This window comes from Acartia tonsa, chromosome 2 (genome assembly GCF_053477335.1).
Source record: "Acartia tonsa isolate MP-2025a chromosome 2, ASM5347733v1, whole genome shotgun sequence".
Taxonomy (NCBI): domain Eukaryota; kingdom Metazoa; phylum Arthropoda; class Copepoda; order Calanoida; family Acartiidae; genus Acartia; species Acartia tonsa.
The window spans coordinates 53,124,475-53,150,221 of record NC_137261.1 but is presented as its reverse complement, the minus strand read 5'-3'; the positions used below and the strand labels follow the sequence as shown (position 1 = coordinate 53,150,221).

At 32.8% G+C, this 25,747-nt stretch overlaps 1 protein-coding gene and 1 long non-coding RNA gene across 3 annotated transcripts; both read right to left on the bottom strand.

The window, feature by feature from the left end:
* Positions 1-312: 312 nt before the first annotated feature.
* On the bottom strand, positions 313-952 carry LOC145312165 (uncharacterized). Its single transcript, XR_013876931.1, has 2 exons — positions 667-952; positions 313-463 (listed from the first exon to the last, which is right to left on the bottom strand). It is a non-coding gene; the product is annotated as an uncharacterized LOC145312165 (long non-coding RNA).
* A 1,611-nt stretch (positions 953-2,563) lies between these two features.
* Positions 2,564-23,869, bottom strand: LOC145312164 (uncharacterized). Of its 2 annotated transcripts, XM_080151351.1 has the most exons (20): positions 23,690-23,869; positions 23,159-23,237; positions 22,723-22,834; positions 21,979-22,047; positions 17,518-17,586; positions 16,977-17,044; positions 16,055-16,159; positions 15,611-15,705; positions 13,350-13,401; positions 12,835-12,895; positions 11,265-11,347; positions 10,088-10,221; positions 9,507-9,603; positions 8,380-8,462; positions 7,368-7,466; positions 6,552-6,640; positions 6,153-6,273; positions 5,633-5,676; positions 4,726-4,806; positions 2,564-3,224 (listed from the first exon to the last, which is right to left on the bottom strand). In XM_080151351.1, exons 1-20 carry the CDS (start codon positions 23,730-23,732, stop codon positions 3,081-3,083), a joined length of 1,728 nt encoding a protein of 575 aa, XP_080007477.1. In that variant the 5' UTR covers positions 23,733-23,869; the 3' UTR covers positions 2,564-3,080. The 2 variants fall into 2 exon arrangements, with proteins under 2 accessions (XP_080007477.1, XP_080007478.1); XM_080151352.1 differs by lacking the exons at positions 11,265-11,347; positions 12,835-12,895; positions 13,350-13,401 and having other exon boundaries at positions 10,088-10,219.
* Between the last annotated feature and the right edge of the window lie 1,878 nt (positions 23,870-25,747).

Below are 25,747 nucleotides of genomic sequence, written 5' to 3'. Positions count from 1 at the left end.
CCCTGTTCCCTAGCAAACGAAAAGGTCCCCAACAGAGGTTCCAGGTAGTTATCTGGATATACATCTATATTTATAGATTTATTGGCTAATACTTAGAAGTGTGATACTAAAATTATCATGAAAATATTTTAAGTTGTTTAACTTATAATCATATGACAAAGTATAAGATTCTTAGGTATAGCCATCAAGCGAAATAAATCTAAAATGATAATTGGGGGGCAGATGAAAAGGTAGTCTATTTTACTATGTGTTGCCCCCCCAACGTCAGCTGAAATTTCGAATTGATTTCTAAGGTGAAAAATAAAAAAAATATTTGTTGAAAGTTTTTATTGAAAGAAAAATATTCTCATTACATGAAAAACACTTTTCATATTGAGAAATTAGGGTCATGTATTATAACTATCACAGTATAAATATGGACAAACATTTGAGAGATAATATTAAATGTAAAGCTTTCTAGAGGCTAAAATAAAAAAAAGGGGAAAATCCCTCTTAAGGGGAGTTTTGTTGTATTTTCATAGTGGATTTTCTCCTATTTATAGCCCCATCGGGGCCAATTGCCTAACCCCACATGGCATTCACCAAACCTTAAATAACCTAACTAAAGCTTCTGTGAAAATACGACGAAACGCCCCTTAAGAGGAGTTGTCACGAAAGGGACTATACCCAAATAAATAAATGCATTCTGAATAATACACATTTTCACACACGAAAATTACAATTAATGAAAGTTTTAAAAAATAAAATAAGGTTTTTAGCATTTTGTAATTACTAGAAAAGGTTGATTAATCGCATCGTATTACAGACAGCTTTCCACGGATATTAAAATGAAATAATATGATTAAAACCAGTTTTATTGGAACCGAGGTGCCAAAGACCCGGGCTATTAAACTGGTAGGTATACAATTTACTAAATATTTAGTATTCGTGGAAAATTGTCTGTAATACGATACTATACACGATTTTTCAGTATGGCTGAGAACCCGTTCTAACCCAGCGGATATTAAATCGGTTTCGAAGCCATACTGGAAAAAAATATAAATGTAAAAGATCAAGAAGGGGGAGGAAGGTTGTGCTAAAATTTCGTAAATGTGTGAGTTTTAAGAATTTAAAATAGAACTCAGTTTTGGCATAGCAGTTGCTTTAATGGGGTATAACGTAGACATGTACTATATTAGAGCAACTGCCATACAAAATTTAAAGTTCTAAATTCTTAAAACTTACACTTTTACGGAATTTTAGCACAACCTACCTCCCTCTTTAATATTGCCCAGAATTGAAATGTCAAACCAGTAAATGTATAAATAAAAATGCACTGCTATCAAAGCATTATAAAATACATAGTTATTGTCAATTCTATAAAAGAATTGTACTTACGTCTAAAACATTATATTTCAATAAAAAAGCATAGTGTAGTATTGAATAAGGACACTTTAGTGATTTAATCCACCCCTCAAAACTAGCATACTCCTCTTTAAAACAACATCCATAAGCGAAAAACAAACAATAACATCTGCAGAGTGTCAGAATTTAATAGGCAGAATATTAATTTGAAAGTCGAAACAAAATTGTACACAATTCAGGTATTTGTTGAAATACTACTTAAATGCAGGATACTGCTTTAGGACATACTTACATTTTTAGAAATATATTATAGAGATGGTTTGCTTAAAATATTGTACCATGTTGTCCTAGGAATTATTATTAAAAAATGAGCATATTTTAAATGGATATGTGTAAATAGACGTCTACAATAATAGAGTTGCTACGATTTCTGAATTGTACCTAACTGTTGGAGGAATCATCATGAAAAGTTTAAAATCGATAGGACAAATTAAACATGCCTAAATAAATGGACGGGCGGACCCTAATTAGAGAAAATCTTTGCTTTAATAATAAGAGGAGATGTCTATATGTTTGCTAAAATAGGAAGGATAACTTCGATAATACATTTATAAAAACAATCTAACATCAAATTCAAATAAACCCAAAATAATTACAACACAAAAAAATAATAAATATCATTAATACAAAAAACTAATTTTACAAAAAAAATATAATAAAAAGAAATAAATTGTAATAAATTTTACTGAACATTCGATTGCTTGCTAATTGAAACTTAACGAAATACTTCGTCAATGTCATGATTATAACACTACTATACATTTTTTGTGAAATCTAGTAGTGATTTTTAGAAAAATCCGCGCGCCATTTTTAGACAAATCCACGAATCGTTTAACATCTTTAAGCATCAGAGGATTGTACACATCCTGTACATGAAACAATTTGTAATACAAAAAAAACTTAGTATTTATTTTCTCGTATTCATTCGAATCCGGTGGATAGGAACCGGTTCTCATGAATACGAAAAAACTATTTCTAGCATCGTATTATATCCAGTTTTCTACGAATATAGAAATGTACAATCATAAGATTAAAACCAGTTTTTTAGCCGGTGCCTCCGGCACCTCGGGGCTAAAAAAACTAGTTTTAATCTTATAATTGTACAAGTACATTCTATATCCGCGGAAAGCCGTTTATAATACGATACGAGAATTAACTATTAAATACTTGTGAATTTATATCACTACACGACATGTATTTCAAAGTAAGAGAGAAACGAAGGGAAGGGGGCAGTTTGTGCTGTCGTAATAATATGAGTTTCTTTCTATATGTGATACAAGTGTGAAAGTAAATAAAAACTATCAGGACTTGGCAGCCGCGCGTTAACCGCGTGTAAGTGAAATCGTCATATTATAACTTTATAATTCAGCTGGATGTTCAAATCTGTTCCTAAACGGACAATCCATCTTTTCGAAATTTACTTTTTTTTGCACACAATCGGGTTTTAATTTAAGACTTATGCGCGGCTGCCGAGCCCTGCAAACCATTAAGGCACAAACTATCCAATCTGAAGTTAGCTACCCTATTAATTACAACCTTAAGTTATTAAAATAAGCAAGAAATAATAAAATTATAATCTAACAGTTGAGTTTTAAGAGCGAAGATACTAGTGCATAGATAAAGAAAATGTTATCACAATAAGTTGGTTTTAATGAAAGTTTAATTTCTTTCCTTTTTTATATTTGAATCACATTCGGTGACTTTCCGTTGAAATCTACCGGTCCACCAACAATGTCATTGTTATTAACATCGTTGTCAAGTGCTTTTTCCTCGTTGATGTTATCAATAATGCCTTCTTTTTCAGCTTTCACGTGCGCAACCTTAAATACAGGATATTAGTGTTCATTTGAAACAGAAACATTAAAGTAAAATAATAAAAGAAGAAGGGGTTAAATAATAATATGTCCACACCCCGTGAACCCTGTGCTGACTTTAAATTAGGACTTTGATTATCAGCCATTAGCGTCGGTAATATTCACACAGCCAAGTCCATACAAAAGAGCAGATAGGAATTTGCTAGCAGACGAAAAAGGTTCCCAACAACGCAGGTAGTTGCCTGGGTTATAACTTACACATCTATACTTTTATACATTTATTTCATGAACGGTTAAGTCTTAAATTGTGAGTAGCTAAAGGTTTCAAAACAGAGGGAGGGGGTGGATGGTAAATAGCCCTTTTATCAACCTTCCTTGGAAAATTCTTTCATTTTTAAAAGAATAATAATTGATACCTAGAAAATCTTTATGACATCATTCAGTAAATGTAATGTTGAAACAGACTTCGAAATGACAACAAGTCGAAACTATCAAAAGGTTCCAGGACAAACACAGGAGTCCCAAGATAGTTTAAGATATGAATGTACAAATAAGCCCCCCGCAGGGGTTAGGCATTTAAAAAAAACTACAAGTTGGTCTAAAATAGGTTAGGTGTAGTGTCCACTCCGATTTTTGTTCACTCCGACGTTTAGGACTCCTGCGTTTGTCCTAGAACCTATCAAGAGCAATCTGACTGCCGATAGTAAATAAACGATTAATATTTATTTATCGCATCGTATTATACAGTTAGGGAGTTGAATCCATTTTTATAGAAGCAGAAATATAATCTATGATTATGGTTTGGACCCTCTAAAACTGTAATCTACCCTTCCACTTTCCCCTCTCTTGGTGAAGATATCTTCAACGCCGATACGATTTTTGAAATATAAGATTCCACTTTTGTCTCTCTTGTTGAAGATATCTTCACCAAGAGAGGCAAAAGTGGAATCTTAAATTTCAAAAATCGTATCGGCGTTGAAGATATCTTCACCAAGAGAGGGGAAAGTGGAATCTTACATTTCAAAAATCGTATCGGCGTTGAAGATATCTTCACCAAGAGAAGGGAAAGTAGAATCTTACATTTCAAAAATCGTATCAGCGTTGAAGATATCTTCACCAAGAGAGGGGAAAGTGGAAAGGTAGATTACAGTTTTAGAGGGTCCAAACCATAATCATAGATTATATTTCTGCTTCTATAAAAATGGATTCAACTCCCTAACTGTTATAACTAGTCATCTTTTCGCGGATATTAAAATTTAAAATTATTAAGATTAAAGCCAGTTATGTTAGCCCCGGGCTAACAAAAAAGGCACTAATTTAATGACTCTTATTTTAATATTCGTGGAATATTGTCTAAAACACAAAGCTTTACATGTTTTTTTAATATGGCTGAGTACCGGTTATAATCCAGCGGATATTTTTCGGTTTCAAAGCACTACTACAAATAAAATGACACAAAAAAACCATTTTATTTCTATAGGTATGTGATAACAGCTGAGATCTTTACCTTCATATTATCAACGTCATCTTTTTCTTGAGATATTTGTCCATCTGGAGATTGGTCGTCATCTTCGGCATCCTTTTCAACCTAAAGTTAATCAATTAGTAATTAATTTTCCAGTGAAGCTTCGAAACCGATTATTATCTGCTGAATTAGAACTGGTTTTCAGGCAAACTGAAAATCATGTATAGCATCGTATTGCAGACAATTTTCCATGAATATTTTTGTTAGCCCGGACATCGGGTCTAACAAAACTGATTCTAATCTTATATTTTTTATTGTAATATCCGCGAAAAGCTTTCAATTATACGATGCAATAAATAACTGTTATAACAATTCTGGACTGTTACGTAAAACGTGGCAAAACCGAAGGTTATAAAGCTGATTTTTTCTTTTACACACATCTATTTTTAGACCATGGAACCCCTCCTCCTTATTTCGAATTTAGAAAATATTTATTTCTAGTCCTTGGGAGGCCCTATACCTAAGGGGTACTCTGTTCCTGAGAGTCTTTTATAGCCGTTTGGGCCCTTCAAAAGTTCCAATTTTAATTCAGGCTAGCCAGGCAGAATGTTCTACCTGGATTCTATTCTATACTTTTTCTTCTTTGTATTATCCACAGAATCTACCGATATTTAATTATTTCCACAATTTAACTTATTATCTTGTAAATAAAATGACCTAAAACCATTCCGGGACTTCTTTAAAGACCCCCTTAAATAGAGAACACCGACTCTCTTGGGAGGGTGATGGTACCCTTCCCCAAAATGGCTATAAACCTTCCCAGGACCTATGAGAAGCTACACTGTAAAGCAGAACCATATCGGTTCAGTGTTTAACGAGATCCTTCGGTAGAGACAGACAAACATAGATCCTGTTAGTTTTATAAGGATTAATCACAATACTAAAATACCTGCGCGTCTCCGTCTTCTTTCAATTTGTCCGTGTCAACTCCACCTAAAATAACGAAGATTAGGCGTTGCTACAAAAGACCTAACATAATTTAATCTAACCTAACCGTAATCTAACCAAACCTAACCTAACTTAAACGTTTGATTTTAAAGCTTTTGTCGGATTTAGGTCTTTTGTGCTTAGGTCTTTTGTAGGATTAGGTCTATTGAAATTACTAATTAGATCTTCTGTAGCAGTCGTTAATAAGGTCTCTAAAAAAGACGGACCTTTTCAAAAATATTCAATGATTGTAATAATATAAACCATTTTTTTGTACCAATGCATTCCTAAATTTTATACTACTGCCTTAAGTTTTATAAGTAAATTAATATTGGAGTTAAAAATCGTGTATTAAATGCCTTACTAAAGTCAAATAATAAAGAACCCCCTCCCAAAAAAAAAGATTATTGACTTATTGGTACGAGGAATCTTCACAAGAAATTTCATACGACTATCTTATTTAGCAGCTGAAAATTACTTACTTTGTATTTGTAACTCCTTGCTTTGAATTTGAGCCTCCATTATTTTTGGAACATTTTCTTCGTCGATAATTTCTTCTATTTGAGTATCCCCAACATTTTTAGAGTCTGCTTTCTCATTCAACTAAAATAAATATTTTAATTTTCTTACGATTGAGTTAATCTACCTATTTAACTGTCTGTTTTTCTATCAATCCATCTGTCTATCAATCCAATCCTTTTTCGTGTCATTATGTTTATCTATCTATTTGCAGGTTTGTCTTGTCTATCAATCTATCTTAGCTATCTGTCCATCTACCAACTGTCAATCTACCATAACTAGGTCTGTCTGATTGTCTATCTATCTATCAAACTATCAAATAATCAATCTATTAATGAATTTATCAATCAATTATTTCTAACCTGGTCTGATGGTTTAGGTATTTTAGCTGGGTCAAGAAATTGCATGTCTTTATCCTTCACCTTCTTAGAACCAACATATTCTTCTTCAACTTAAATAAAATCATACCTATTTCTTATGTAATTTTGTTATGTACCAGATAGTTATTTGATTAACTGAATGCTCTTTTGGGATTTTGAGGGTTATCCTTCAGGGGTGTATATTCTGCACAAGATTCCTTTTTTTCCCCTGCTGCATTTTCTTTCCCTTCCTTGTTCTTTTCAAGCAAGGAAGGGGGAAAAATGAAAAAAAAATCAGAACTCTTTATTTTACTTATATTATCCCCTATCCCACACATTATTTTAGTTTTTTCACCAAGGAGGCGAAAATTATGGATAAAAATGTTATCATTTCTCTAAATTTATTCATTCCCCCCCCCCAAAAAAAAAAACTAAATATTTTTTTTATTTTTGTTTACCCACCCCACCCCTTAGCAGGGTCAATTTTTCAGAATATAACACCCCTGTAGTAAAAGAATCTGTCTGTGTTTATAAGGATCTCGCTAACCAAACCACTGTTTCTCCTTTATAAGGAAGCTTGGCATAGGTCCTGAGATAGTTTATAACTATTTTTAGGGAAGGGTACCACCATCCTCCCAAGAGAAATTGCCAAAAAATATTTAATAGTATCTGCTTGGCGGCGCCAGTTTCGTAGAAACATGAATAAGAAACAGCAGATCTTAACATAGACAAATTATTTCTCAAATTAGATATTTAAAAAAAACTTTCAAGTGCCACTAGAGGCCTCTAGAGGCATAGTCGCTCGTTTAGTTTCTTTACCTTTGTTTTCCTGCTCAATCTGTCTCCGTTCCACCTCTTTACTTTGAATTTGAGCATCTAGGATCTTTTCTACGTTTTCTTCATCTGCTATAGAATTATCTAAAGAAATTAAATTTGGATCATGGAAAGAAAACGAAGTACCTAGAGGGTTTCATCTTATTTATACAGTAACTGTGAAAATACGAAGAAATATTGGATATATTATAACTTGGATGTTACACCAGATTTTCATGATCTCTAACACAGTGAAACTAGCAGTGGGCTAAAATATTGATACCTCCCATCCCCCTTCTTTACCACATCCCCTACCCTCCTACTGGATAAACGAACTGACCAATGGCAATAAATGTCTTCCATGTTTGCAGCCTAAAATGCGACTATTTTTCCCCTGTCATAATATCCTCGTATATCTATATCCATCAGAGGAACTATTAGGTGAATTCTAGTAAAACAAAGTGTTTAGTACATTTGTAAACACTTAACATACTAAAAAGCTAAAATAAAAAAAAATATCTTTTGATAAACAGGCGTGAGGAAACTTACAGCATAGATGAGTGCAATTATTCAAATTTCAGCGAGAACTCTTAAAGGGATAGTTGCACGAAGTGCATTTCAGAAAAATAATTTCAAGCAAAAGTTAGAAGTTTACCATCAAACATATGTAATTTTGTATTAGAAAAAAAATAACAAACAGTTAGTCGTTATGCTGTTTTTATAAAATAGCCAGCTATAGGTATAAATTGCATATATCAGTAAAATACAATTTTCAAGTCCTGATATTTTTAACACTACATGGTAGAAAATTAAAACTCTTTCAAATATATGCCCTACAAATGTAGTTTGAACTATTAAACGGGAAAAATTATGCAGTTCACTAATTTCAAGTCTAAATGCATTTCGTGCAACTACCCCGATTCACTTACATGCCCATTGTCCCATTCCTATATCCCTTGCTCTCTTTTTTAAAGTTTTTATATATTATCCAGTAAATACATCCTATCTAATTATCTACCTTGAATAATAGGACCATCGCCATGTTCATCTACAATGGATATGTTTTCATTCTTGTTCAAATCTTCAATCTCCTCATGAGGTCTTGACAAGAATAAGTTGAGTTAAAACAAACAAACGGACAGAATAACTTTTAGGGACCATCCTTTTGATTTGAGGAAGGTATGATACCTACATTTTTCTAAAAGGCATAAAAAATGTTTATTTACTTAGTTATTTAGTCAGCAAAGTTAATGATGAAAAATCAAACATGGTGATTTTTTAAAAGCGAATCTTTTCTATAATTAGGGTCGGTCCGTCCGTCCGTCCGTACGTCCGAGATAGATAGCTTTTATCCGTTAATTTAGGCATGTTAGAATTGTCCTATCGATTTCAAACTTTGCATGATGATTCCTGTAGTAGTTGGGTACGATTTAGAAAGCGTAGCAACTCTATAATCATTACCAGAATGTCCGTATGTCCATTTTAAACATGTTGATTTTTCTACTTTTTTTAACAACAAATTTTTAAGTGTTTTAATTATCCGTCTGATCTGATTTTTGGTATATTGATTCCTGGGACAACAAAGAACAATATTATAAGCGAAGCAACTCTATAATCAAGTTCAAAAATGTAAGTATGTCCATAAATATTATCCTGTTTTTAAGCAGTTTTTCAACAAATTTACCTACAATTTTGATTCGACATTTATACATTTATGTTCCGATTTTTCAGTTCAGATACTATACAAGTGTTAATGTCCGTTTGTCCTACCGTTTCAGAGCTTCGCTTTTATGGATGTTGTCATCCTTGTTTCAGTTAACTTCATGCTAATTGCTGAAATTTCTTCTCTTTTCAACTTTAAGACCTTTAAACAATATCATAACAGAATGTAAGGTTTTAGTACACCAGTGTACAATTGTACATCGTAATGCTTTTGTTACATTCGACAAAAAGTAGCATCGATTTTAAAAAAGGGAATAGAAGCTTTCGCAATTTTGCGTAAAGTTGTGAGTAAGATTCCAGTCAATTAGGTCAAACTATTTTTAAATATGCATTTGATTATACTATGCGTTTGACCAACATTAAAAACAGTAATACTTAGTAATACTTATATTCATCTCAAATTATAGGATAAAAAAAACTTACTTGTTAGGTAGTGGAATCTGATTATTATTTTCTTGAGATTTATTGTTTGGAGGTATTGGACTTGTGCTGCTTATTCCACGCCTTATATTGGCTAAACCTAATTATAAAGTAGTAAGGATTTTTCAGTAATGTTTCGAAACCAAATAAAATTTTCTACGAATAGTAAAATAAAAACCATAAAATTAATACCTAACAGATTAGTTAGTTTTAATCTTTATAAGTTTCGCATAGATCCAGGATTAAGTGTCGAATTTGATTTACTATTTTTATTAGTCGGTTGCTGCGCTAGTAATGAACAAAACTATCCTTTTTAGAACAAAATCTGAATAGGATAACACTTCAGAGAAAGATGGGACAATAGGCTGTTATTAGTACCCTTAGTTTTATAATAACGTTTTCTTATTCGTTGGCATAACAAATTTGGGGACTTTTATTGATTGGCAGGTTCATTTAGTTGATTGTCCAAACGTTTCAACCTTAAATTGTAAACTACAGAAGGGATAATTTAGTGTACTTTCATTTGGGATGTAAATCAACTGTCGGCTATTGTCTTATCCCTTTGGATCCCTGATTACACTTACCTATGCCAGCTCCTTGCTCTGCCTGTGGTAGGGGGGATACTTTAGCCATGTTGGGGGGAGGGATAGGTCCATAGTTGGCCAGATTGTTGACAGCATGGGCTGGGTAGATTTGCAGACCACTTCCATTAGGTCCTGAATATACATAACAGTTTTTCTTGTATTCATTCGAAACCGACTAATATCCGGTGGATTAGAACCGGATCCCATCCATACGAAAAAACTATGTCTAGCATCGTATTATATCCAGCTTTCTACGAATATAAAAATGTATAATCAAAATCATAAGCCCATGCCTTTGGCATCTCGGGGTTAAAAAAACTGATTTTTAGATAGTTTTAATCTTATAATTGTACATTTTATATCCGCGGAAAGCTGTTTATAATACGATGCGAGAAATAACTATTGTAAGTACTACTATACCACAGAGATTTTAACTGCATTCACATTTTTATCGCCTCTTCGGCTAAATTCATGAAATGAATTTTGCTTTGGTCTATCTGCAATTTATAATGAAGTACAGATTAAATAAAAGAATTGATAGAGAAGATAAGAGAAGAGAAGAAAGGGAGGAAACAGTTGAAAGAAGATAAACTCAAGAAGGAATGGGACAATTGGCTGTTTATTACACAAGTCCCTAACTTTGATTGGTTGGTTTATTAAATTGAGTGTCCTATCCTAACGTTTCAACCAATAATTGTAATGCACAGAAGAGGAAATTTTGTTTATCAGCATTGAGGATGTACATCAATTTATAACTAAATGTCTTAGCCATTTAGAGCCCTGAAATAAACTACAGCAGATTTAGATCACATTACTGTAGGTGTGACTTGAAATTAGCACACACAAAAAAGTCGCAGCTTCGGATGTTGTATGCCCTTTTACCCTTAGAAGAATTGACGGAAAGGGCATAAAACTCAAGGACTTATTCAAACAAGTATCGCTAATAATAGTAGAAATATTTTATTTTCGAGTAAAAGCATAAAAAAACTTTGCTTTTAAAAATTTACTACTTTATATATAACTAACGGTTGCGCCCATAAACTATCCTGGAACCTATGTGAAGCCTCCCTAATAAGGAGAACTCAGCTCGGTATAAATTAAAATCTTAAAATTCAGACAAAAAATACATTACCACTTTGAATAATACGATAGGGAAAAATTAAAAACTGTTATTCCTTGGTCATCAAACTTATCAATTGTGTCATTTTGTAATTGATATTCCTTGTCTTCTCCTGATATTAGCACAGAATGCTTTGTTCTAGTTCAAAATTAACTTCATAGATGGCAGTAGATTCCAGTTTAGGTTAGGTTACAAGGCACTTTTTCTTATTGAAAAAGACTAACCCGTTATTTGTCAAATAAATAATGATAAAGAGCGTAATTTTTTTCAGTAAAATTCGTTGCAAGCTTTCAGTCAAATGATCTTATTATGTCAAACTGTACTTAATTTTGTTTGTCCTAAAAAGCGCATTTGACTGGAAGCTTAAGTCCCAATTTTAAGGAATATTGCGAAATAAATGACGCTCTTTTTGTTAGAGAAATCGCAGCACCCATAAGGTTGTAGTAAGAATGAAAAGTTTACAATACTACCAAGATTACTAAAATTTAGCTGTAAGATGAATAGAAAACCAAGGGGGATTGGGTCGGATCTGATACTTTTGCGTAAACAGGGAGCATAGGCTTTGTCTTAGGATTGAGAGGATAGGTTATAAAAGAAAAAATTTATTTTTGGGGTGTATTTTTCTTATATTTAAAAAAAATTGGATTTGGCCTCCAGGTTCAGGTGCTGCAAGCCTCCAGGTTGTCTCTGAACAGGTAAAAATGAAAAAAAAAAAATTAAAGAGTTAGAAGTCAAATTATAAAACAAAATATGCATCCTTTTGAATGTTATTAATATATTTGAAGATAAAAGAACTCTAACTCTTCAAAAAATTTGTTTTTTTTTCATTTTACCTGTCCAGAGACAACCTGGAGGCCTGCAGCACCTGAACCTGGAGGCCAAATCCAAATTTTTTTAAATATAAGAAAAATACACCCCAAAGGTAAACTTTAATAACAACCTTCAGACATTTGAAGGAATTTAAGAACTAACACTCGAGACAAAACAAATACAATACACCCAATGAAATATAAAATTAGTTAAAAAAAAACCTCATAAAAATGGAATAGTAGCTTTCGCAAAATTGCGTAAAGTTGTGAGTAAGAATTTAGTGAAATGCGCTTATAAGGTCAATTTATTTTTAAATATGCGTTTAATTATGCTATGCGTTTGGTCAATATTAAGAACAGTTAGACTTAATAAGCGCATTTGACTGGAAGCTTTCTCACAACCTTACGCAATTCTGCGAAAGCAACCACCTCCTTTATCATAAATAATCGATAAATAATGCTGAAGAATAAGAGATGGAAAGGAAGGGCGATGATAGAAAAACTGAAGATAAAATATTAAATTATCCAAAAACCCTATGTAAACTTTACCTACCACTACTTTAGACTATAATTATTGGTTAAAAACTTTGGACACTATTAGTTGTAAATTTTTAAGCCAACAAATAAGCGATTATATTCATAAAACTTTGGCTACCAGTAAATTTTCCAGTCCTACGTTCCATCCCTCCTGGCATAAACCCTGCTTATTATAAAATTAAGAAAAAGATTGTAGATAAAAAAAGGTTCGGGAGAAAGGGGGGGGGGGGGGATGTTTGATGGTCTTCTAAAAATAATTTTGCCATTATATGTTGATTCCTGTCATGAATAGGATTACCAACCGAGTATCTTGGCGTGGGACGTGGTTTACGTGGATCTCCTACAGTTAAACATTAAAGCATTTGCCTATTTAATTTAGGTACAGGGGTGTAATATTCTACATGGGATCCCCGGCTCAGGGGGGGGGGGGGAATAAAAAATAAGTGGTAAAAAAATGTAAAAATTAAAATTAAAATTAAAAAACTCAAAACATTTCATTTCCCCCCCTCCCTGGTGAAAAAAAAAAAATAAAAAAATGTGTGGTAGGAGTAAAAAAAATAAATAAAATATAGAGTTCTTTAAATATTTTTCCATTTTCCCCCCTACTTGGCGAGAAAAAATTAGGGGGGAAAAAATAAAAAAATTGTCGCCGGGGAAAAAAAATAAATCTTGTGCAGAATATACACCCCTGTAAATTAGGTATAAAATTAGTGTTTTCCCTCAAAGTGCATATAAAATAAAAATATAATTAAAAAATATTATCCTTCAAAAGAATTTTTTGAAAATGCTTTTTCCTTGAACAATAATAGGCAAATATCTTCCATTTTTGTCTGTGTGGAAAGTCATGCCTAGACAGAATAGTTAAGGGTCATGTCTAAAAAAATACCTAACAAATTTAAAGCCAGGGATTTGGTTCGATATTAATATTCCTGGATTTTAAGTAATAGTAAGAAAAAGTCACAAAGTCATGCATAATAATACAACAACTATAATAGTAAATCCACTTTTTCCAATATTAAAGCAAGGTAGGGAGGGGACAATGGACTGCAAATCATTAAGGTAATACACTCATTCTGACATTCGTTGGCTTAAAAACTTTGGAGGGAAATAGTGGAGTGGATACAAAACCGCGACAAACAAAACCGCGACAATAACAAAACCGCGACAATTACAAAACCGCGACATTACAAAACCGCGAAAAATTAGTCTCAATGCTAGAAGGTCATGGCCGCGGGCGCTCGGCCCCCTTGCCTATAACCTAACCTAACCTATGTATGAATGTTTAATGTACATTAACTTATTTATAGTTTAGATTTTCGTGGATTTTACAAAAAGTGGTTGGTAGATTTTTTTCAAATTTTTAATATTTTTTTCTCGTATTCATTCGAATCCGGTGGATAGGAACCGGTTCTCATCCATACGAAAAACTATGTCTAGCATCTAGCCTTCGGCACCACGGGGCTAAAAAAACTAGTTTTAATCTTATAATTGATTCTATATCCGCGGAAAGCCGTTTATAATACGCTACGAGAAATAACTATTACAATATTTAGGCAAGGTTATGTTAGGTTATAGGCAAAGGGGGCCGAGCGCCCGCGGCTAGGCAGGTAAGACTTTTGTAATGTCGCGGTTTTGTAATGTCGCGGTTTTGTAATTGTCGCGGTTTTGTAATTGTCGCGGTTTTGTAATGTCGCGGTTTTGTAATTGTCGCGGTTTTGTAATGTCGCGGTTTTGATATTGTCGCGGTTTTGTAATTGTCGCGGTTTTGTACTGTCGCGGTTTTGTATCCACTCCAATAGTGAATATTGCATTGTTAGGTTGTACAATATTTTTAATCTACTTAATGTTGTTCCTCATAAATAGGGGTTACATTTATTTTTCGTCCATTGTCCCATCCGCAAAGATAAATGATAAAAGTTAGGAAGACAATACAATCATAAAGATATTAATTCATTGGTGAATTTTTTCTAATCTACATAGTTGAATTTCTTTACATGTTTTTGCTATGAATTCCTCCCCCCCCCCCCCCCCCACATGTTGGGAGGAATTTTAGAAAATATACCATTGATATAATATCCTTGATGATATCAAGTTAGTATTTAAATACAAACAACACAAAATTAATTATAATAGAAACATTTTTTCACTAAGCTTGTAGATATAATAGGGGGGGGGGGGGGTGGTGGTTAATGCAACCATCTCGTAATCAGTGAGCAAATGGCACTTAGAATTCGAACTTCGATCTGAACTTTTGCATGAGTAATCCTTGGTAGGTCTATTTTCCCTAAATCGAACAAAAAGTTGGAAAAGTAACGGCTGGCGGCTCAGCCGTTTAGCCGTTTTTTAGCCTATTTTCAGGGTAAATCCATCATCAATTACGTAGGAATCAACTTTTTAAAACATATTTTTGGTCTAATTCATGTTAAATGATAGCAATAACCATATTTAAAACTTCTAGTACCAACAGCTACCGTCTAGAACCGTTTGATAGCGTTTTGCAGTAGAAAAGAGTATTATGTGGAGATAGGTTTCGTGACTAATTTGCAATATAGATATCCAAAAAATGGCAAAACGGCTGAGCTGCCAGCCGTTAGCCGTTACTTTTCAAACTTTTTGTTCGATTTAGGGAAAATAGACCTACTAAGGATTACTCATGCAAAATTTCAGATGGAAATTCGAATTCTAAGTGCCATTTGCTCACTGATTACGAGATGGTTGCATTAAAAAAACACCCCTTTTTTAATAAAAAAGATTTCAAGGATCATATTAAAACTAGAAACTTGAATCACCTTTCTTTCATAACCTATTGTTTTTATTCCTTAAAATGGCTTTAGACAATACTTTTGACGATAAATTGATATACATATTATACACCCCTAGTTAAATAGTTGTGTAGCCAACTAATGAAAGAACGTATTAATAAAGCTTGGAGTAACTGTTGTATAATTTGCAGTTCAATCTTTGCTCCCTCTCAGACTCTTTAAGCTAAGAGACAGTAACTTCGTTGTAAGACGGACAAATCAATGTTATAGAGTAGCTGTGCTTCTATAAGTATACCTAGGGAGTCCTTCTTGACTATGTGAACAGCAGCCGGATTGACATCAGGCAGCTGGCCAGGGCCCAGGTCAGGGCTGTCACCACCTCTCTGTTGCCTGTTATATTTATCTGATTAGTTTGTGTCACTGTGTGTGTAGCAATTGTTTCTTATTGTTTGGATCTAAGTAGTCATGGAGTAAAAGAAAAGAGATGCATGAGCTATATGTAACTCTACCCACGGGATGGGAACCCTGTGCCGACTTTCAATAGGGTGTTTGAACATCATTCAATAGCGTCTTAATTTCTTAAATATAAATACAGCCAAGTCGCAACGAAAGAGCAGAAAGCAATTTGCTAGCAGACGAAAAAGATCCCCACCACTTGGGCCAGGTAACTGTCTGGAATATAATACATCTATTCTTATACATTTATTTTATCAACCTAAACTAAAAGTTTTATTCTCACCTGTATTGTGCTGCTACGTGTGGATTTGTTTCAAAAATTTCTGCCAACTTCCCCTGGAGATCCTTGGATTTTGATACTTCATCTTCTAACTTTGTCTCCAAATTACTAAAGAAAAAGAATAGTCTTCATGACAACTTATGCCTTTTTGAGCGAAAAAAAAATATTACAATCCTTTCATGTAAAAGACAAACCTTAAAAATCTAGAAATTATTTTCTTGTATTCATTCGAAACCGGTGCAGTGGATTAAAACCGGTTCTCATCCATACGAAAAAAACTATGTCTAGCATCGTATTATATACAGTTTTCCTCGGATATAAAAAGGAACAATCATAAAATTAAAACCAGTTTTTCTAGCCCCGAGATGCCGAGAACCCGGTTTAAAAACTGGTTTTAATTGTACATTTTATATCCGCGGAAAGCTGTTTATTATACGATGCGAGAAATAACTATTCTGAAACTTATATTCTATAAAAGTTTGATATAAAAAATAGCCCCCTTGCCTTCTTAAATGAAACCAAAATTAATAAATAACAAATTAACAAGCTAATCCAGTAATTAAAAATTTTTTTTTTTTGAATATATTATCATACTTAGTTTTTGATCGCAAGGATTTGCAACAAATCACCTGTAGCTGAGCGGTTGCTTGTTCAACCCCCATTTCCTTTTCCCTCCCAACTAATTTTTTTGTAAGACATTAGTTTTTTTGGGGGGGAGGGGGGTTAATTTTTACTAGAAGGAAGGTATCCTACATACCAAAATAGCATATTAGTCTAGAATTTCCCCGAAAAGAAGTGCCAAATCAGTTCAACGGTTATCAGAATCTTAGTTGAATCCGGCCACACAGACAAACGGTCAGACATTGTTCTACTTGTTATTAAAAATATACATCAACATATTAAGGTCTTGTATTTAAACGATTACCTTATTTTTCCCTCTAACTCATCGACTGTTTGTGCGAGTCTTAGGTTTTCTTCCTGGAGTTTTGTTTCCTGTGCACATGATAGATAACTAATACTATAGAATGTCAAATAGTTATTGTAACATGAAAAGAAGCCGAAGTTATGAAAATAAAAATTAATTTGCCACTCTTTAAAACTGATTGTAGAATGGTAGAAAAGGGGTAATTTTCAAGGATATAAAGGGATCAGACAATGACCGATAAATTGATGTACTGTACATCCCCAATCGTGATACACAAAATTACCCATTATGTAGATTAAAATTAGTGGTTGAAACACTCAACTTAATGCACCAACCAATCAAAATTGACTTAAGTTCCCAAAGTTGTAAAGAAACGTATTAAATAACTTTATTATAAGACTTAGGGGACTAGTGTAATTAACAGCCCATTGTCCCCTCTCTTCCTGGGCAATTCTAATATGTACTAGGAATAGTAATAAAATTTTACTTATTGGTATTAATTATGAATCATGATTTAATTGTTATATTTAGTTGTCTATGCCTGAGTATCAATTTTAAGTTCCTCCACATCTTTAATAAGCTGGTTCTTGGAATTCTCAAGCTCATTTATCTAAATAGAGAGGAGAGATAGTGCAATAAACAGTAAATAGCGGCTTATACCAACAACGAAATTAATTCTAAGACATACTTACATTTTTGGAGCTTGATTATAGAGATGCATCGCTTATAACATTGTACTTTGTTGTCCTAGGAATCAGTATTCCAAAAATCAGACCAGTCGGATAATTATTTCATATAAAAATTTGATGTTAAAATAGTTTTTAGAAATCACTATGTTAATGGGCGTACGGATATTCTGGTAACGATTATAGAATTGCTAAGTTTTCTAAATCGTACCTAAGGGGGGGGGGGGGAAGTTTGTACAGTTATAGGAAATGAAATTCAGTACTAAAGTTTGGGAGGGCCGTGTGGGTTTGTTTTTAGAGTTATCAACCTAATTCTTTTTGTGAGCTCTCTTATATGACTGGATCAACACATAAAACTTTGAAAATTGAATTTTGGGACTTTCCCTCTAGGGGCTAGTGGAGCAAAAGACCCCCCTAAACACTAAAAATTTAAGTTCTGAGCTTATTTTTAGAGATATTGAGATTATTTTTTTTTCAGAAACCTTTTTTAACAAAACCAAACTAAGTAATCATTGAAGATTTCATTTTAAGACTTTCCTTCTAGGGGCTTGTGGAGCAACAGACCCCCAAAAACACAAAAAATATGCGTTCTGAGCTTATTTTTAAAGATATCAACCTGATTTTTTTTAAATAAAACTTTTTTAACATAACTAGATCAACGAACCATTACAGATTTCATTTTGGGACTTTCCTTCTAGGGGCTAGTGGAGCAAAAGACCCCCCCAAACACTAAAAATTTAAGTTCTGAGCTTATTTTTAGAGATATTGAGATGATTTTTTTTTCAGAAACCTTTTTTAACATAACCAAACTAAGTAATCATTGGAGATTTCATTTTGGGACTTTCCTTCTAGGGGCTTGTGGAGCTACAGACCCCCCAAAATACTAAAAATATGCGTTCTGAGCTTATTTTTAAAGATATCAACCTGATTCTTTTTAAATAATACTTTTTTAACATAACTGAATCAACGAACCATTACAGATTTCTTTTTGGAACTTTCCTTCTAGGGGCTAGTGGAGCAAAAGACCCCCCCAAACACTAAAAATTTAAGTTCTGAGCTTATTTTTAGAGATATTGAGATGATTTTTTTTTCAGAAACCTTTTTTAACATAACCAAACTAAGTAATCATTGCAGATTTCATTTTGGGACTTCCCTTCTTGGGGCTAGTGGAGCAAAAGACCCACAAACACTAAACATTTAGGTTCTGAGCTTATTTTTAGAGATATTGAGATGTTTTTTTTCAGAAAACTTTTTTAACACAACCAAACTAAGTAATCATTAGGGTGGGTCGATTTTGGACAAATTTGGCCAAAGCGGGGATCTGCACTCAATTTATATAGATATAATACACCTCTGGATGATTTAAAATTTATCCTAAGTCTTAAAACCGCTGACGACCAGACATTCAATTGTAAAGCTATTTGTAAATGGGAGTCAAAAATTTATTGAATCAGAACTATGGCTTCATGGTGCTCCCTGGAAATGCCTTGAGGAGCTGAGTCAGGAACTTTTGTCCGTTTCAAAAAATCTTGTTCCTAGCCTGAGAAAATCTAAATAACCTCTACAAATTGGACAATTCTCAATAAACCTTAAATTTTTTTGTTTTTTTAGTGATTTCTGAGGCTAGGAACGAGATATTTTGAAACGGACAAAAGTTCCTGATTCAGCTCCTCAAGGCCTTTCCAGTGAGCACCATGAAGCCATAGTTCTGATTAAAAAAAATTTTTGAATGTCGTCTTTGCATACTAATAATGATGAATTATATTTTTAAGTGGTCGTGTTCTAAAACTCAATTTTTTAAAATTCTTTTTCGGTCAGAAATGTTTTTAAGGTTAATTTTATCTGTTGCATATCCCCGCTTTGTCTAATTCCGATATGAACCCACCCTAGTAATCATTGCAGATTTCATTTTGGGACTTTCCTTCTAAGGGCTTGTGGAGCAACAGACCCCCAAAAACACTAAAAATATGCGTTCTGAGCTTATTTTTAAAGATATCAACCTGATTTTTTAAAATAATACTTTTTTAACATAACCGAATCAATGAACAATTACAGATTTCATTTTGGGACTTTCCTTCTAGGGGCTTATGGAGCAAAAGAACCACAAAACACTAAAAATATTACCTAGATCTGAGCTTATTTTTAAAGACATCAACCTGATTTTTTAAAATAATACTTCTTTAACATAACCGAACTAAGAAAGCATTACAGATTTCATTTTCGGACTTTCTTTCTAGGGTCTAGTGGAGCAAAAGACCCCCAAAACACTAAAAATATGAGTTCTGACCTTATTTTTAAAATATCAACCTGATTTTTTTTAAGAACACTTTTTTAACATAACCAAACTTGGTAACTTTTACAGATTTCATTTAGGTACTATCCTTTTAGAAGTTAGTGGGGCAAAAGACCCCTAAAAACTATTTTTAGAGATATTGAGTTGATATTTTTATGAAAACTTTTTTCACGTGTTTGACTAGGTAGCCACTAATAATTTCATTTTTGCACTTTCCTTTTAGGGGAAAGTACGGTAAAACACCTCCAAAACAAAATAAATTACAATAATTTACATTAAAAAAATATTTTTATTGTTTTTAGGGTCTTTTGCTCCACTAGCTTATAGAAGGAAAGTCCCAAAATGAAATCTGTAAAAGTTACCAAGTTCGGTTATGTTCAAAAAGTGTTCTAAAAAATAAGGAAGTTGATATCTTTAAAAATAAGCTCAGAACTCATATTTTTAGTGTTTTGGGGGTCTTTTGCTCCACTAGCTCCTAGAAGGAAACTCCAAAAATGAAATTTGTAATAGTTCCTTAATTGGGTTATGTTAAAAAAGTTTTCTTTAAAATAATCAGATTGACATTTTTAAAAATAAGCTCAGAACTCATATTTTTAGTGTTTTTGGAGTATTTTGCTCCACTAGCTCCTAGAAGGAAAGTCCCAAAATAAAATCTGTAATGGTTCGTTGATTCGGTTATGTTCAAAAAGTATTATTTTAAAAAATCAGGTTGATATCTTTAAAAATAAGCTCAGAACGCATATTTTTAGTGTTTTTGGGGGTCTGTTGCTCCACAAGCCCCTAGAAGGAAAGTCTCAAAATGAAATCTGTAATAGTTCGTTGATTCAGTTATGTTAATAAAGTATTATTTTTAAAAAATCAGGTTGATATCTTTAAAAATAAGCTCAGAACGCATATTTTTAGTGTTTTTGGGGGTCTTTTGCTCCTCAAGCCCCTAGAAGGAAAGTCCCAAAATGAAATCTGTAATGGTTCGTTGATCTAGTTATGTTAAAAAAGTATTATTTTAAAAAATCAGGTTGTTATCTTTAACAATAGACTCAGAATGCACATTTTTAGTGTTTTTGGGGGTCTGTTGCTCCACAACCCCCATTAGAAGGAAAGTCCCAAAATGAAATCTGTAATGGTTCGTTGATTCAATTATGTTAAAAAAGTATAATTTTAAAAAAATCAGGTTGATATCTTTAAAAATAAGCTCAGAACGCATATTTTTAGTGTTTTTGGGGGTCTGTTGCTCCACAAGCCCCTAGAAGGAAAGTCCCAAAATGAAATCTGCAATGATTACTTAGTTTGGTTATGTTAAAAAAGGTTTCTAAAAAAATAATCATCTCAATATCTCAAAATAAGCTCAGAACTTAAATTTTTAGTGTTTGGGGGGGTCTTTTGCTCCACTAGCCCCTAGAAGGAAAGTTCCAAAATGAAATCTGTAATGGTTCGTTGATCTAGTTATGTTAAAAAAGTATTATTTAAAAAAAATCAGGTTGATATCTTTAAAAATAAGCTCAGAACGCATATTTTTAGTGTTTTTGGGGGTCTTTTGCTCCACAAGCCCCTAGAAGGAAAGTCCCAAAATGAAATCTGTAATGGTTCGTTGATCTAGATATGTTAAAAAAGTATTATTTTAAAAAATCAGGTTGATATCTTTAAAAATAAGCTCAGAATGCATATTTTTAGTGTTTTTGGGGGTCTGTTGCTCCACAAGCCCCTAGAAGGAAAGTCCCAAAAATCAATTTTCAAAGTTTTATGTGTAGATCCAGTCATATAAGAGAGCTCACAAAAAGAATTAGGTTGATAACTCTAAAAACAAACCCACACGGCCCTCCCAAACTTTAGTACTGAATTTCATTTCCTATAACTGTACAAACTTCCCCCCCCCCCCTTACTACAGGAATCACCATGAAAAGTTTGAAATCGATAGGACAATTTTAACATGACTAAATAAACGAAAAAAGCTATTTGTTCCAGACGGACAGACGGACCGACACTAATTATAAAAAAGCTTTCCTTTTAAAAATGAAGCATTTACCTGACCAACTTGGTATACATTCTCTTTTTCCAGCAGATCAAACTTTTTCTTACAATCCGCCAGGTCATTCTGAACAACAAATAATCATTATCAAGACAAAATATTGTTTTCTGCATACCTTACTACAATAAAAAGTTTACTTGTTTTCAGTGATCGTCTTTCATTATTGAAGAATAGAATCTCTCACATTTTAAAAATCATGTGTAATTGTACAAGATAAGTTTCTTAATGTGCATAAAACAATGTCAGGCGCGTGACAGAGTTGGAAAGAAACCGTATGGTTGTTTTTGATTATCGCGTGGACATTGCATCAATTTCAAAAGATCGTCTACCCAGTAGCTAGCTAAACTAAAACATGATGGCAAAAATGCTTAAAATTCTAGATATCTTGAGGATTAAGATAATGGACTGTTAATTTAATACATGTCCAATGATGACTTTTTTGTAGATCAAAATTATTGGATGAAAAGTTTGAAAATGAAAGTACCCAAATGAATGATAGAACATGATTATAAAACTTTGGATACCAATTTACTCCCCTAGCATCAAGGGCTTTTTATTTGAAGATGCAGAGAGGGACTTAAATAACTTAAAACCATCCCTACACTTAAATCTGAAAATAAAATGGCCTAAAACCATCACTAGACCTATGTGAAGACTTAATCGGTTTAATAGTTATTATTGAGACCTTAAGCTTCATACAAAAAAAACCTTACTACTTTATATAATAGGATAGAAACTTACTTTTAATGTATCTGTTTCTTCATTTAAATGCATCTGAAACTTGGCAGCCCTGGCCTCTGTATCTTGAACCAGTTTAGCCTCCAACTTTAAATCTTGCTGCAATTCCTCTATCCTAATTTAAATAACATTATTCAACATTATATCATATCTAAACTTCTTAAGAGATAAGACAATGAACGATAAAGAGGGTCATTTTTTCGCGCATTTTCCGTAAAGTTGTCTGTAAGCGTTTAGTTAAAAGTGCTTATTAAGTCAAACTGTTCCTAATTTTGAACTCACTACTCAATGAACCATCCAACCAAAATTTAATAAAGTCTCCAAAGTTGTTAAACCAACAAATGAGAGAACGTTATTATAAAAACTTTGGGGACACTAGAGTGTAATAAACAGCTCAATGTCCCCTCCCTCCCACGCTCTACTATAAAAAAAAACTTACTTTGCAGTTAAAAATTTGTTCTGTGAATTAGTTGACCAATAGGAGAATCCAAGTATTATGAGTATCACAGTTAGAGCCCCTAAAAAATCAAATTAAAATAAACTTCAGAGATTTTAAGGTACAAGACAAAAGCGTTGAACGAAAAATCTTTCCTGTAAATAAAAAATAATGCAGACTAGATTGTAATAGAACCCAATTATGATTAAATGTCGACGTCCCTAAGCCAAGTATTATTTAATCACGCATCCCTTAAAGTTACAAATGAGAACCTTCACAATCATTGTGGCCATCTATCCATTATAGCAGCAGAGAAACGTAACTTCGATAGCCATACAACCGACAAAGCGAGTCACATAATAGCTTCGGTACTTAAAATATTACTAACGGCTTGGGGCTTTAGGTAATGAGCTAAGGCATCTTAGTTAAATTAAGAATATTTATCCATGAATCCAATCAGTTCAGTGGTTACCAAGATCTTAAGCTTCAGACGGACGGACGGACAGACATCAAGCTGCTTTGTATTATAGATACCTGTAAAATATGGCGAATTGAATATTCTTGGTCCTCCACGCATTTTAAATTATCACAGAACTACTTAACGCACACAAAAATGGTATAAAAATATAAATCTCTTTAGGTAATAGTTACAAGGCCTCATGCATATATAAAGTAACTTAATAGTTACTATTCTTAATTTCACATTTTTAATCTGAAAAAATATAACAAATTAAAAAAATAATATTAAAAAAATAATTTTTTTCGTACTAATATTTCAGTCACAAGATATACTTACTGTAGTTTTAAGATCTAATATTTTAAACATAAAACAGATGTTTTTACTAGAATTTACTTACAAATTATTTAGTGCATAATTTTCAAATATAGATTAGCCATTGCTCAAAATATCTACTTTAAATGATAAGTAAATAAAGCTTACATAGTACATTAAACACACATTAAACGACATCTATAAGAATCGAAGAACAATAAAAATCTTAGAATAGACAAACGAGCAGTGAGTTAACAAGGATGACAACATCCATAAAAGCGAAGCACTGAAACGGTAGTACAAACGGACATTAACACTTGTATAGTATCTGAACTGAAAAATCGGAACATAAATGTATAAATGTCGAATCAAAATTGTAGGTAAATTTGTTGAAAAACTGCTTAAAAACAGGATAATGTTTATGGACATACTTACATTTTTGGACTTGATTATAGAGTTGCTTCGCTTATAATATTGTTCTTTGTTGTCCCAGGAATCAATATACCAAAAATCCGATCAAACGGATAATGAAAACACTTGAAAATTTGTTGTTAAAAAAGTAAAAAAATCAACATGTTTAAAATGGACGTACGGACATTCTGGTAATGATTATAGAGTTGCTACGCTTTCTAAATCGTACCCAACTACTACAGGAATCATCATGCAAAGTTTGAAATCGATAGGACAATTCTAACATGCCTAAATTAACGAATAAAAGCTATCTATCTCGGACGGACGGACGGACGTACGGACCGACCCTAATTATAGAAAAGCTTCGCTTTTAAAAACAGATATTTAGTTGTCATAACAAAAGAGTTGGAATATATGCAAAAACTCAAAGGAATTCACGCAAACTTTAAAGAAAATATAAGGGCCTCTTTTGAAGCATGCCCGACAGACAGACGGACTAAATGCGCATATGTCAATGGAATATTTACTGAAAATTTGACCAGTGTTCAATAGCAGCCGTGAAAATCAAATTTCCACCATATCATCATGGAATGACGGACAGACAAAGAATGATAGAATAGCTTCGCTACTGATACATAATATATAATACCTAAATATAACTGGTTTCACTATAGAAAAAAAAAATTACAAACAAAATAATTTTCAAATGCCACATGAATTTCATTGCATTGATATATCATAAGACAAACAACCAAAAGGAGAAAAATACTTTAATAGAGTAGAGAAATTCCTTGGCTTTATATCAGGTACAATTTCTTCTTGAAAATAAAATGAAAAGAATATATTAATTTTCATGGTAACGAAAATTTTAAAAATGCCTTTGTCTTATTTTGAGCACAAATGCATGAAGAAAAATAAATTCGCCGTTTCTTCACAGTTCCACAATGTACCTCTTTAAAGCAACTGCCATACCAAATTTCAGTGCTGTAACTCTTTTTTTTAGTTGAGTTCCTTTGACTCTTAGTTTTTGGTTTCACAAAGTGTCACAACCGCCTTCCCCCTTTAGGATTGCCTCTTAAATTATAAAATTAACTTATTGACATTAATGTTAAATTATTAAGTCAAAAGATCACACTTCCTAATTTAAGCTAAAAGTATTTGTTAGTTTCTGAATTCTTATTCTATATTTCATAGATAAATTTTGTAGCCTATTTAATAAAAAAATTTGTATCTATCCTATTATATAAAGTAGTAAGCGTTTTATGTCTGTCCCGAAGGATCTCGCTAACCGCTGAACAAATATTGTTCTCCTTTACAGTGAAGCTTCTTTTAGGTCCTGGGAAGGTTTTGAACTATTATTGGGGAGGGTGTCTTCACCCCCCTCCCCCCAAAAAATATTTTTTGTACTC

Excerpts from the sequence above, each read along its gene's own strand:
- LOC145312164 (XM_080151351.1), bottom strand. The coding sequence starts at position 23,732 with ATGCGTGGAGGACCAAGAATATTCAATTCGCCATATTTTACAG. Across the intron at positions 22,835-23,158 it reads AACAAATTTTTAACTGCAAA|GATAGAGGAATTGCAGCAAG; the intron begins GTAAGTTTTTTT and ends TATTTAAATTAG. Across the intron at positions 17,587-21,978 it reads ATGTATACCAAGTTGGTCAG|ATAAATGAGCTTGAGAATTC; the intron begins GTAAATGCTTCA and ends CTCTCTATTTAG.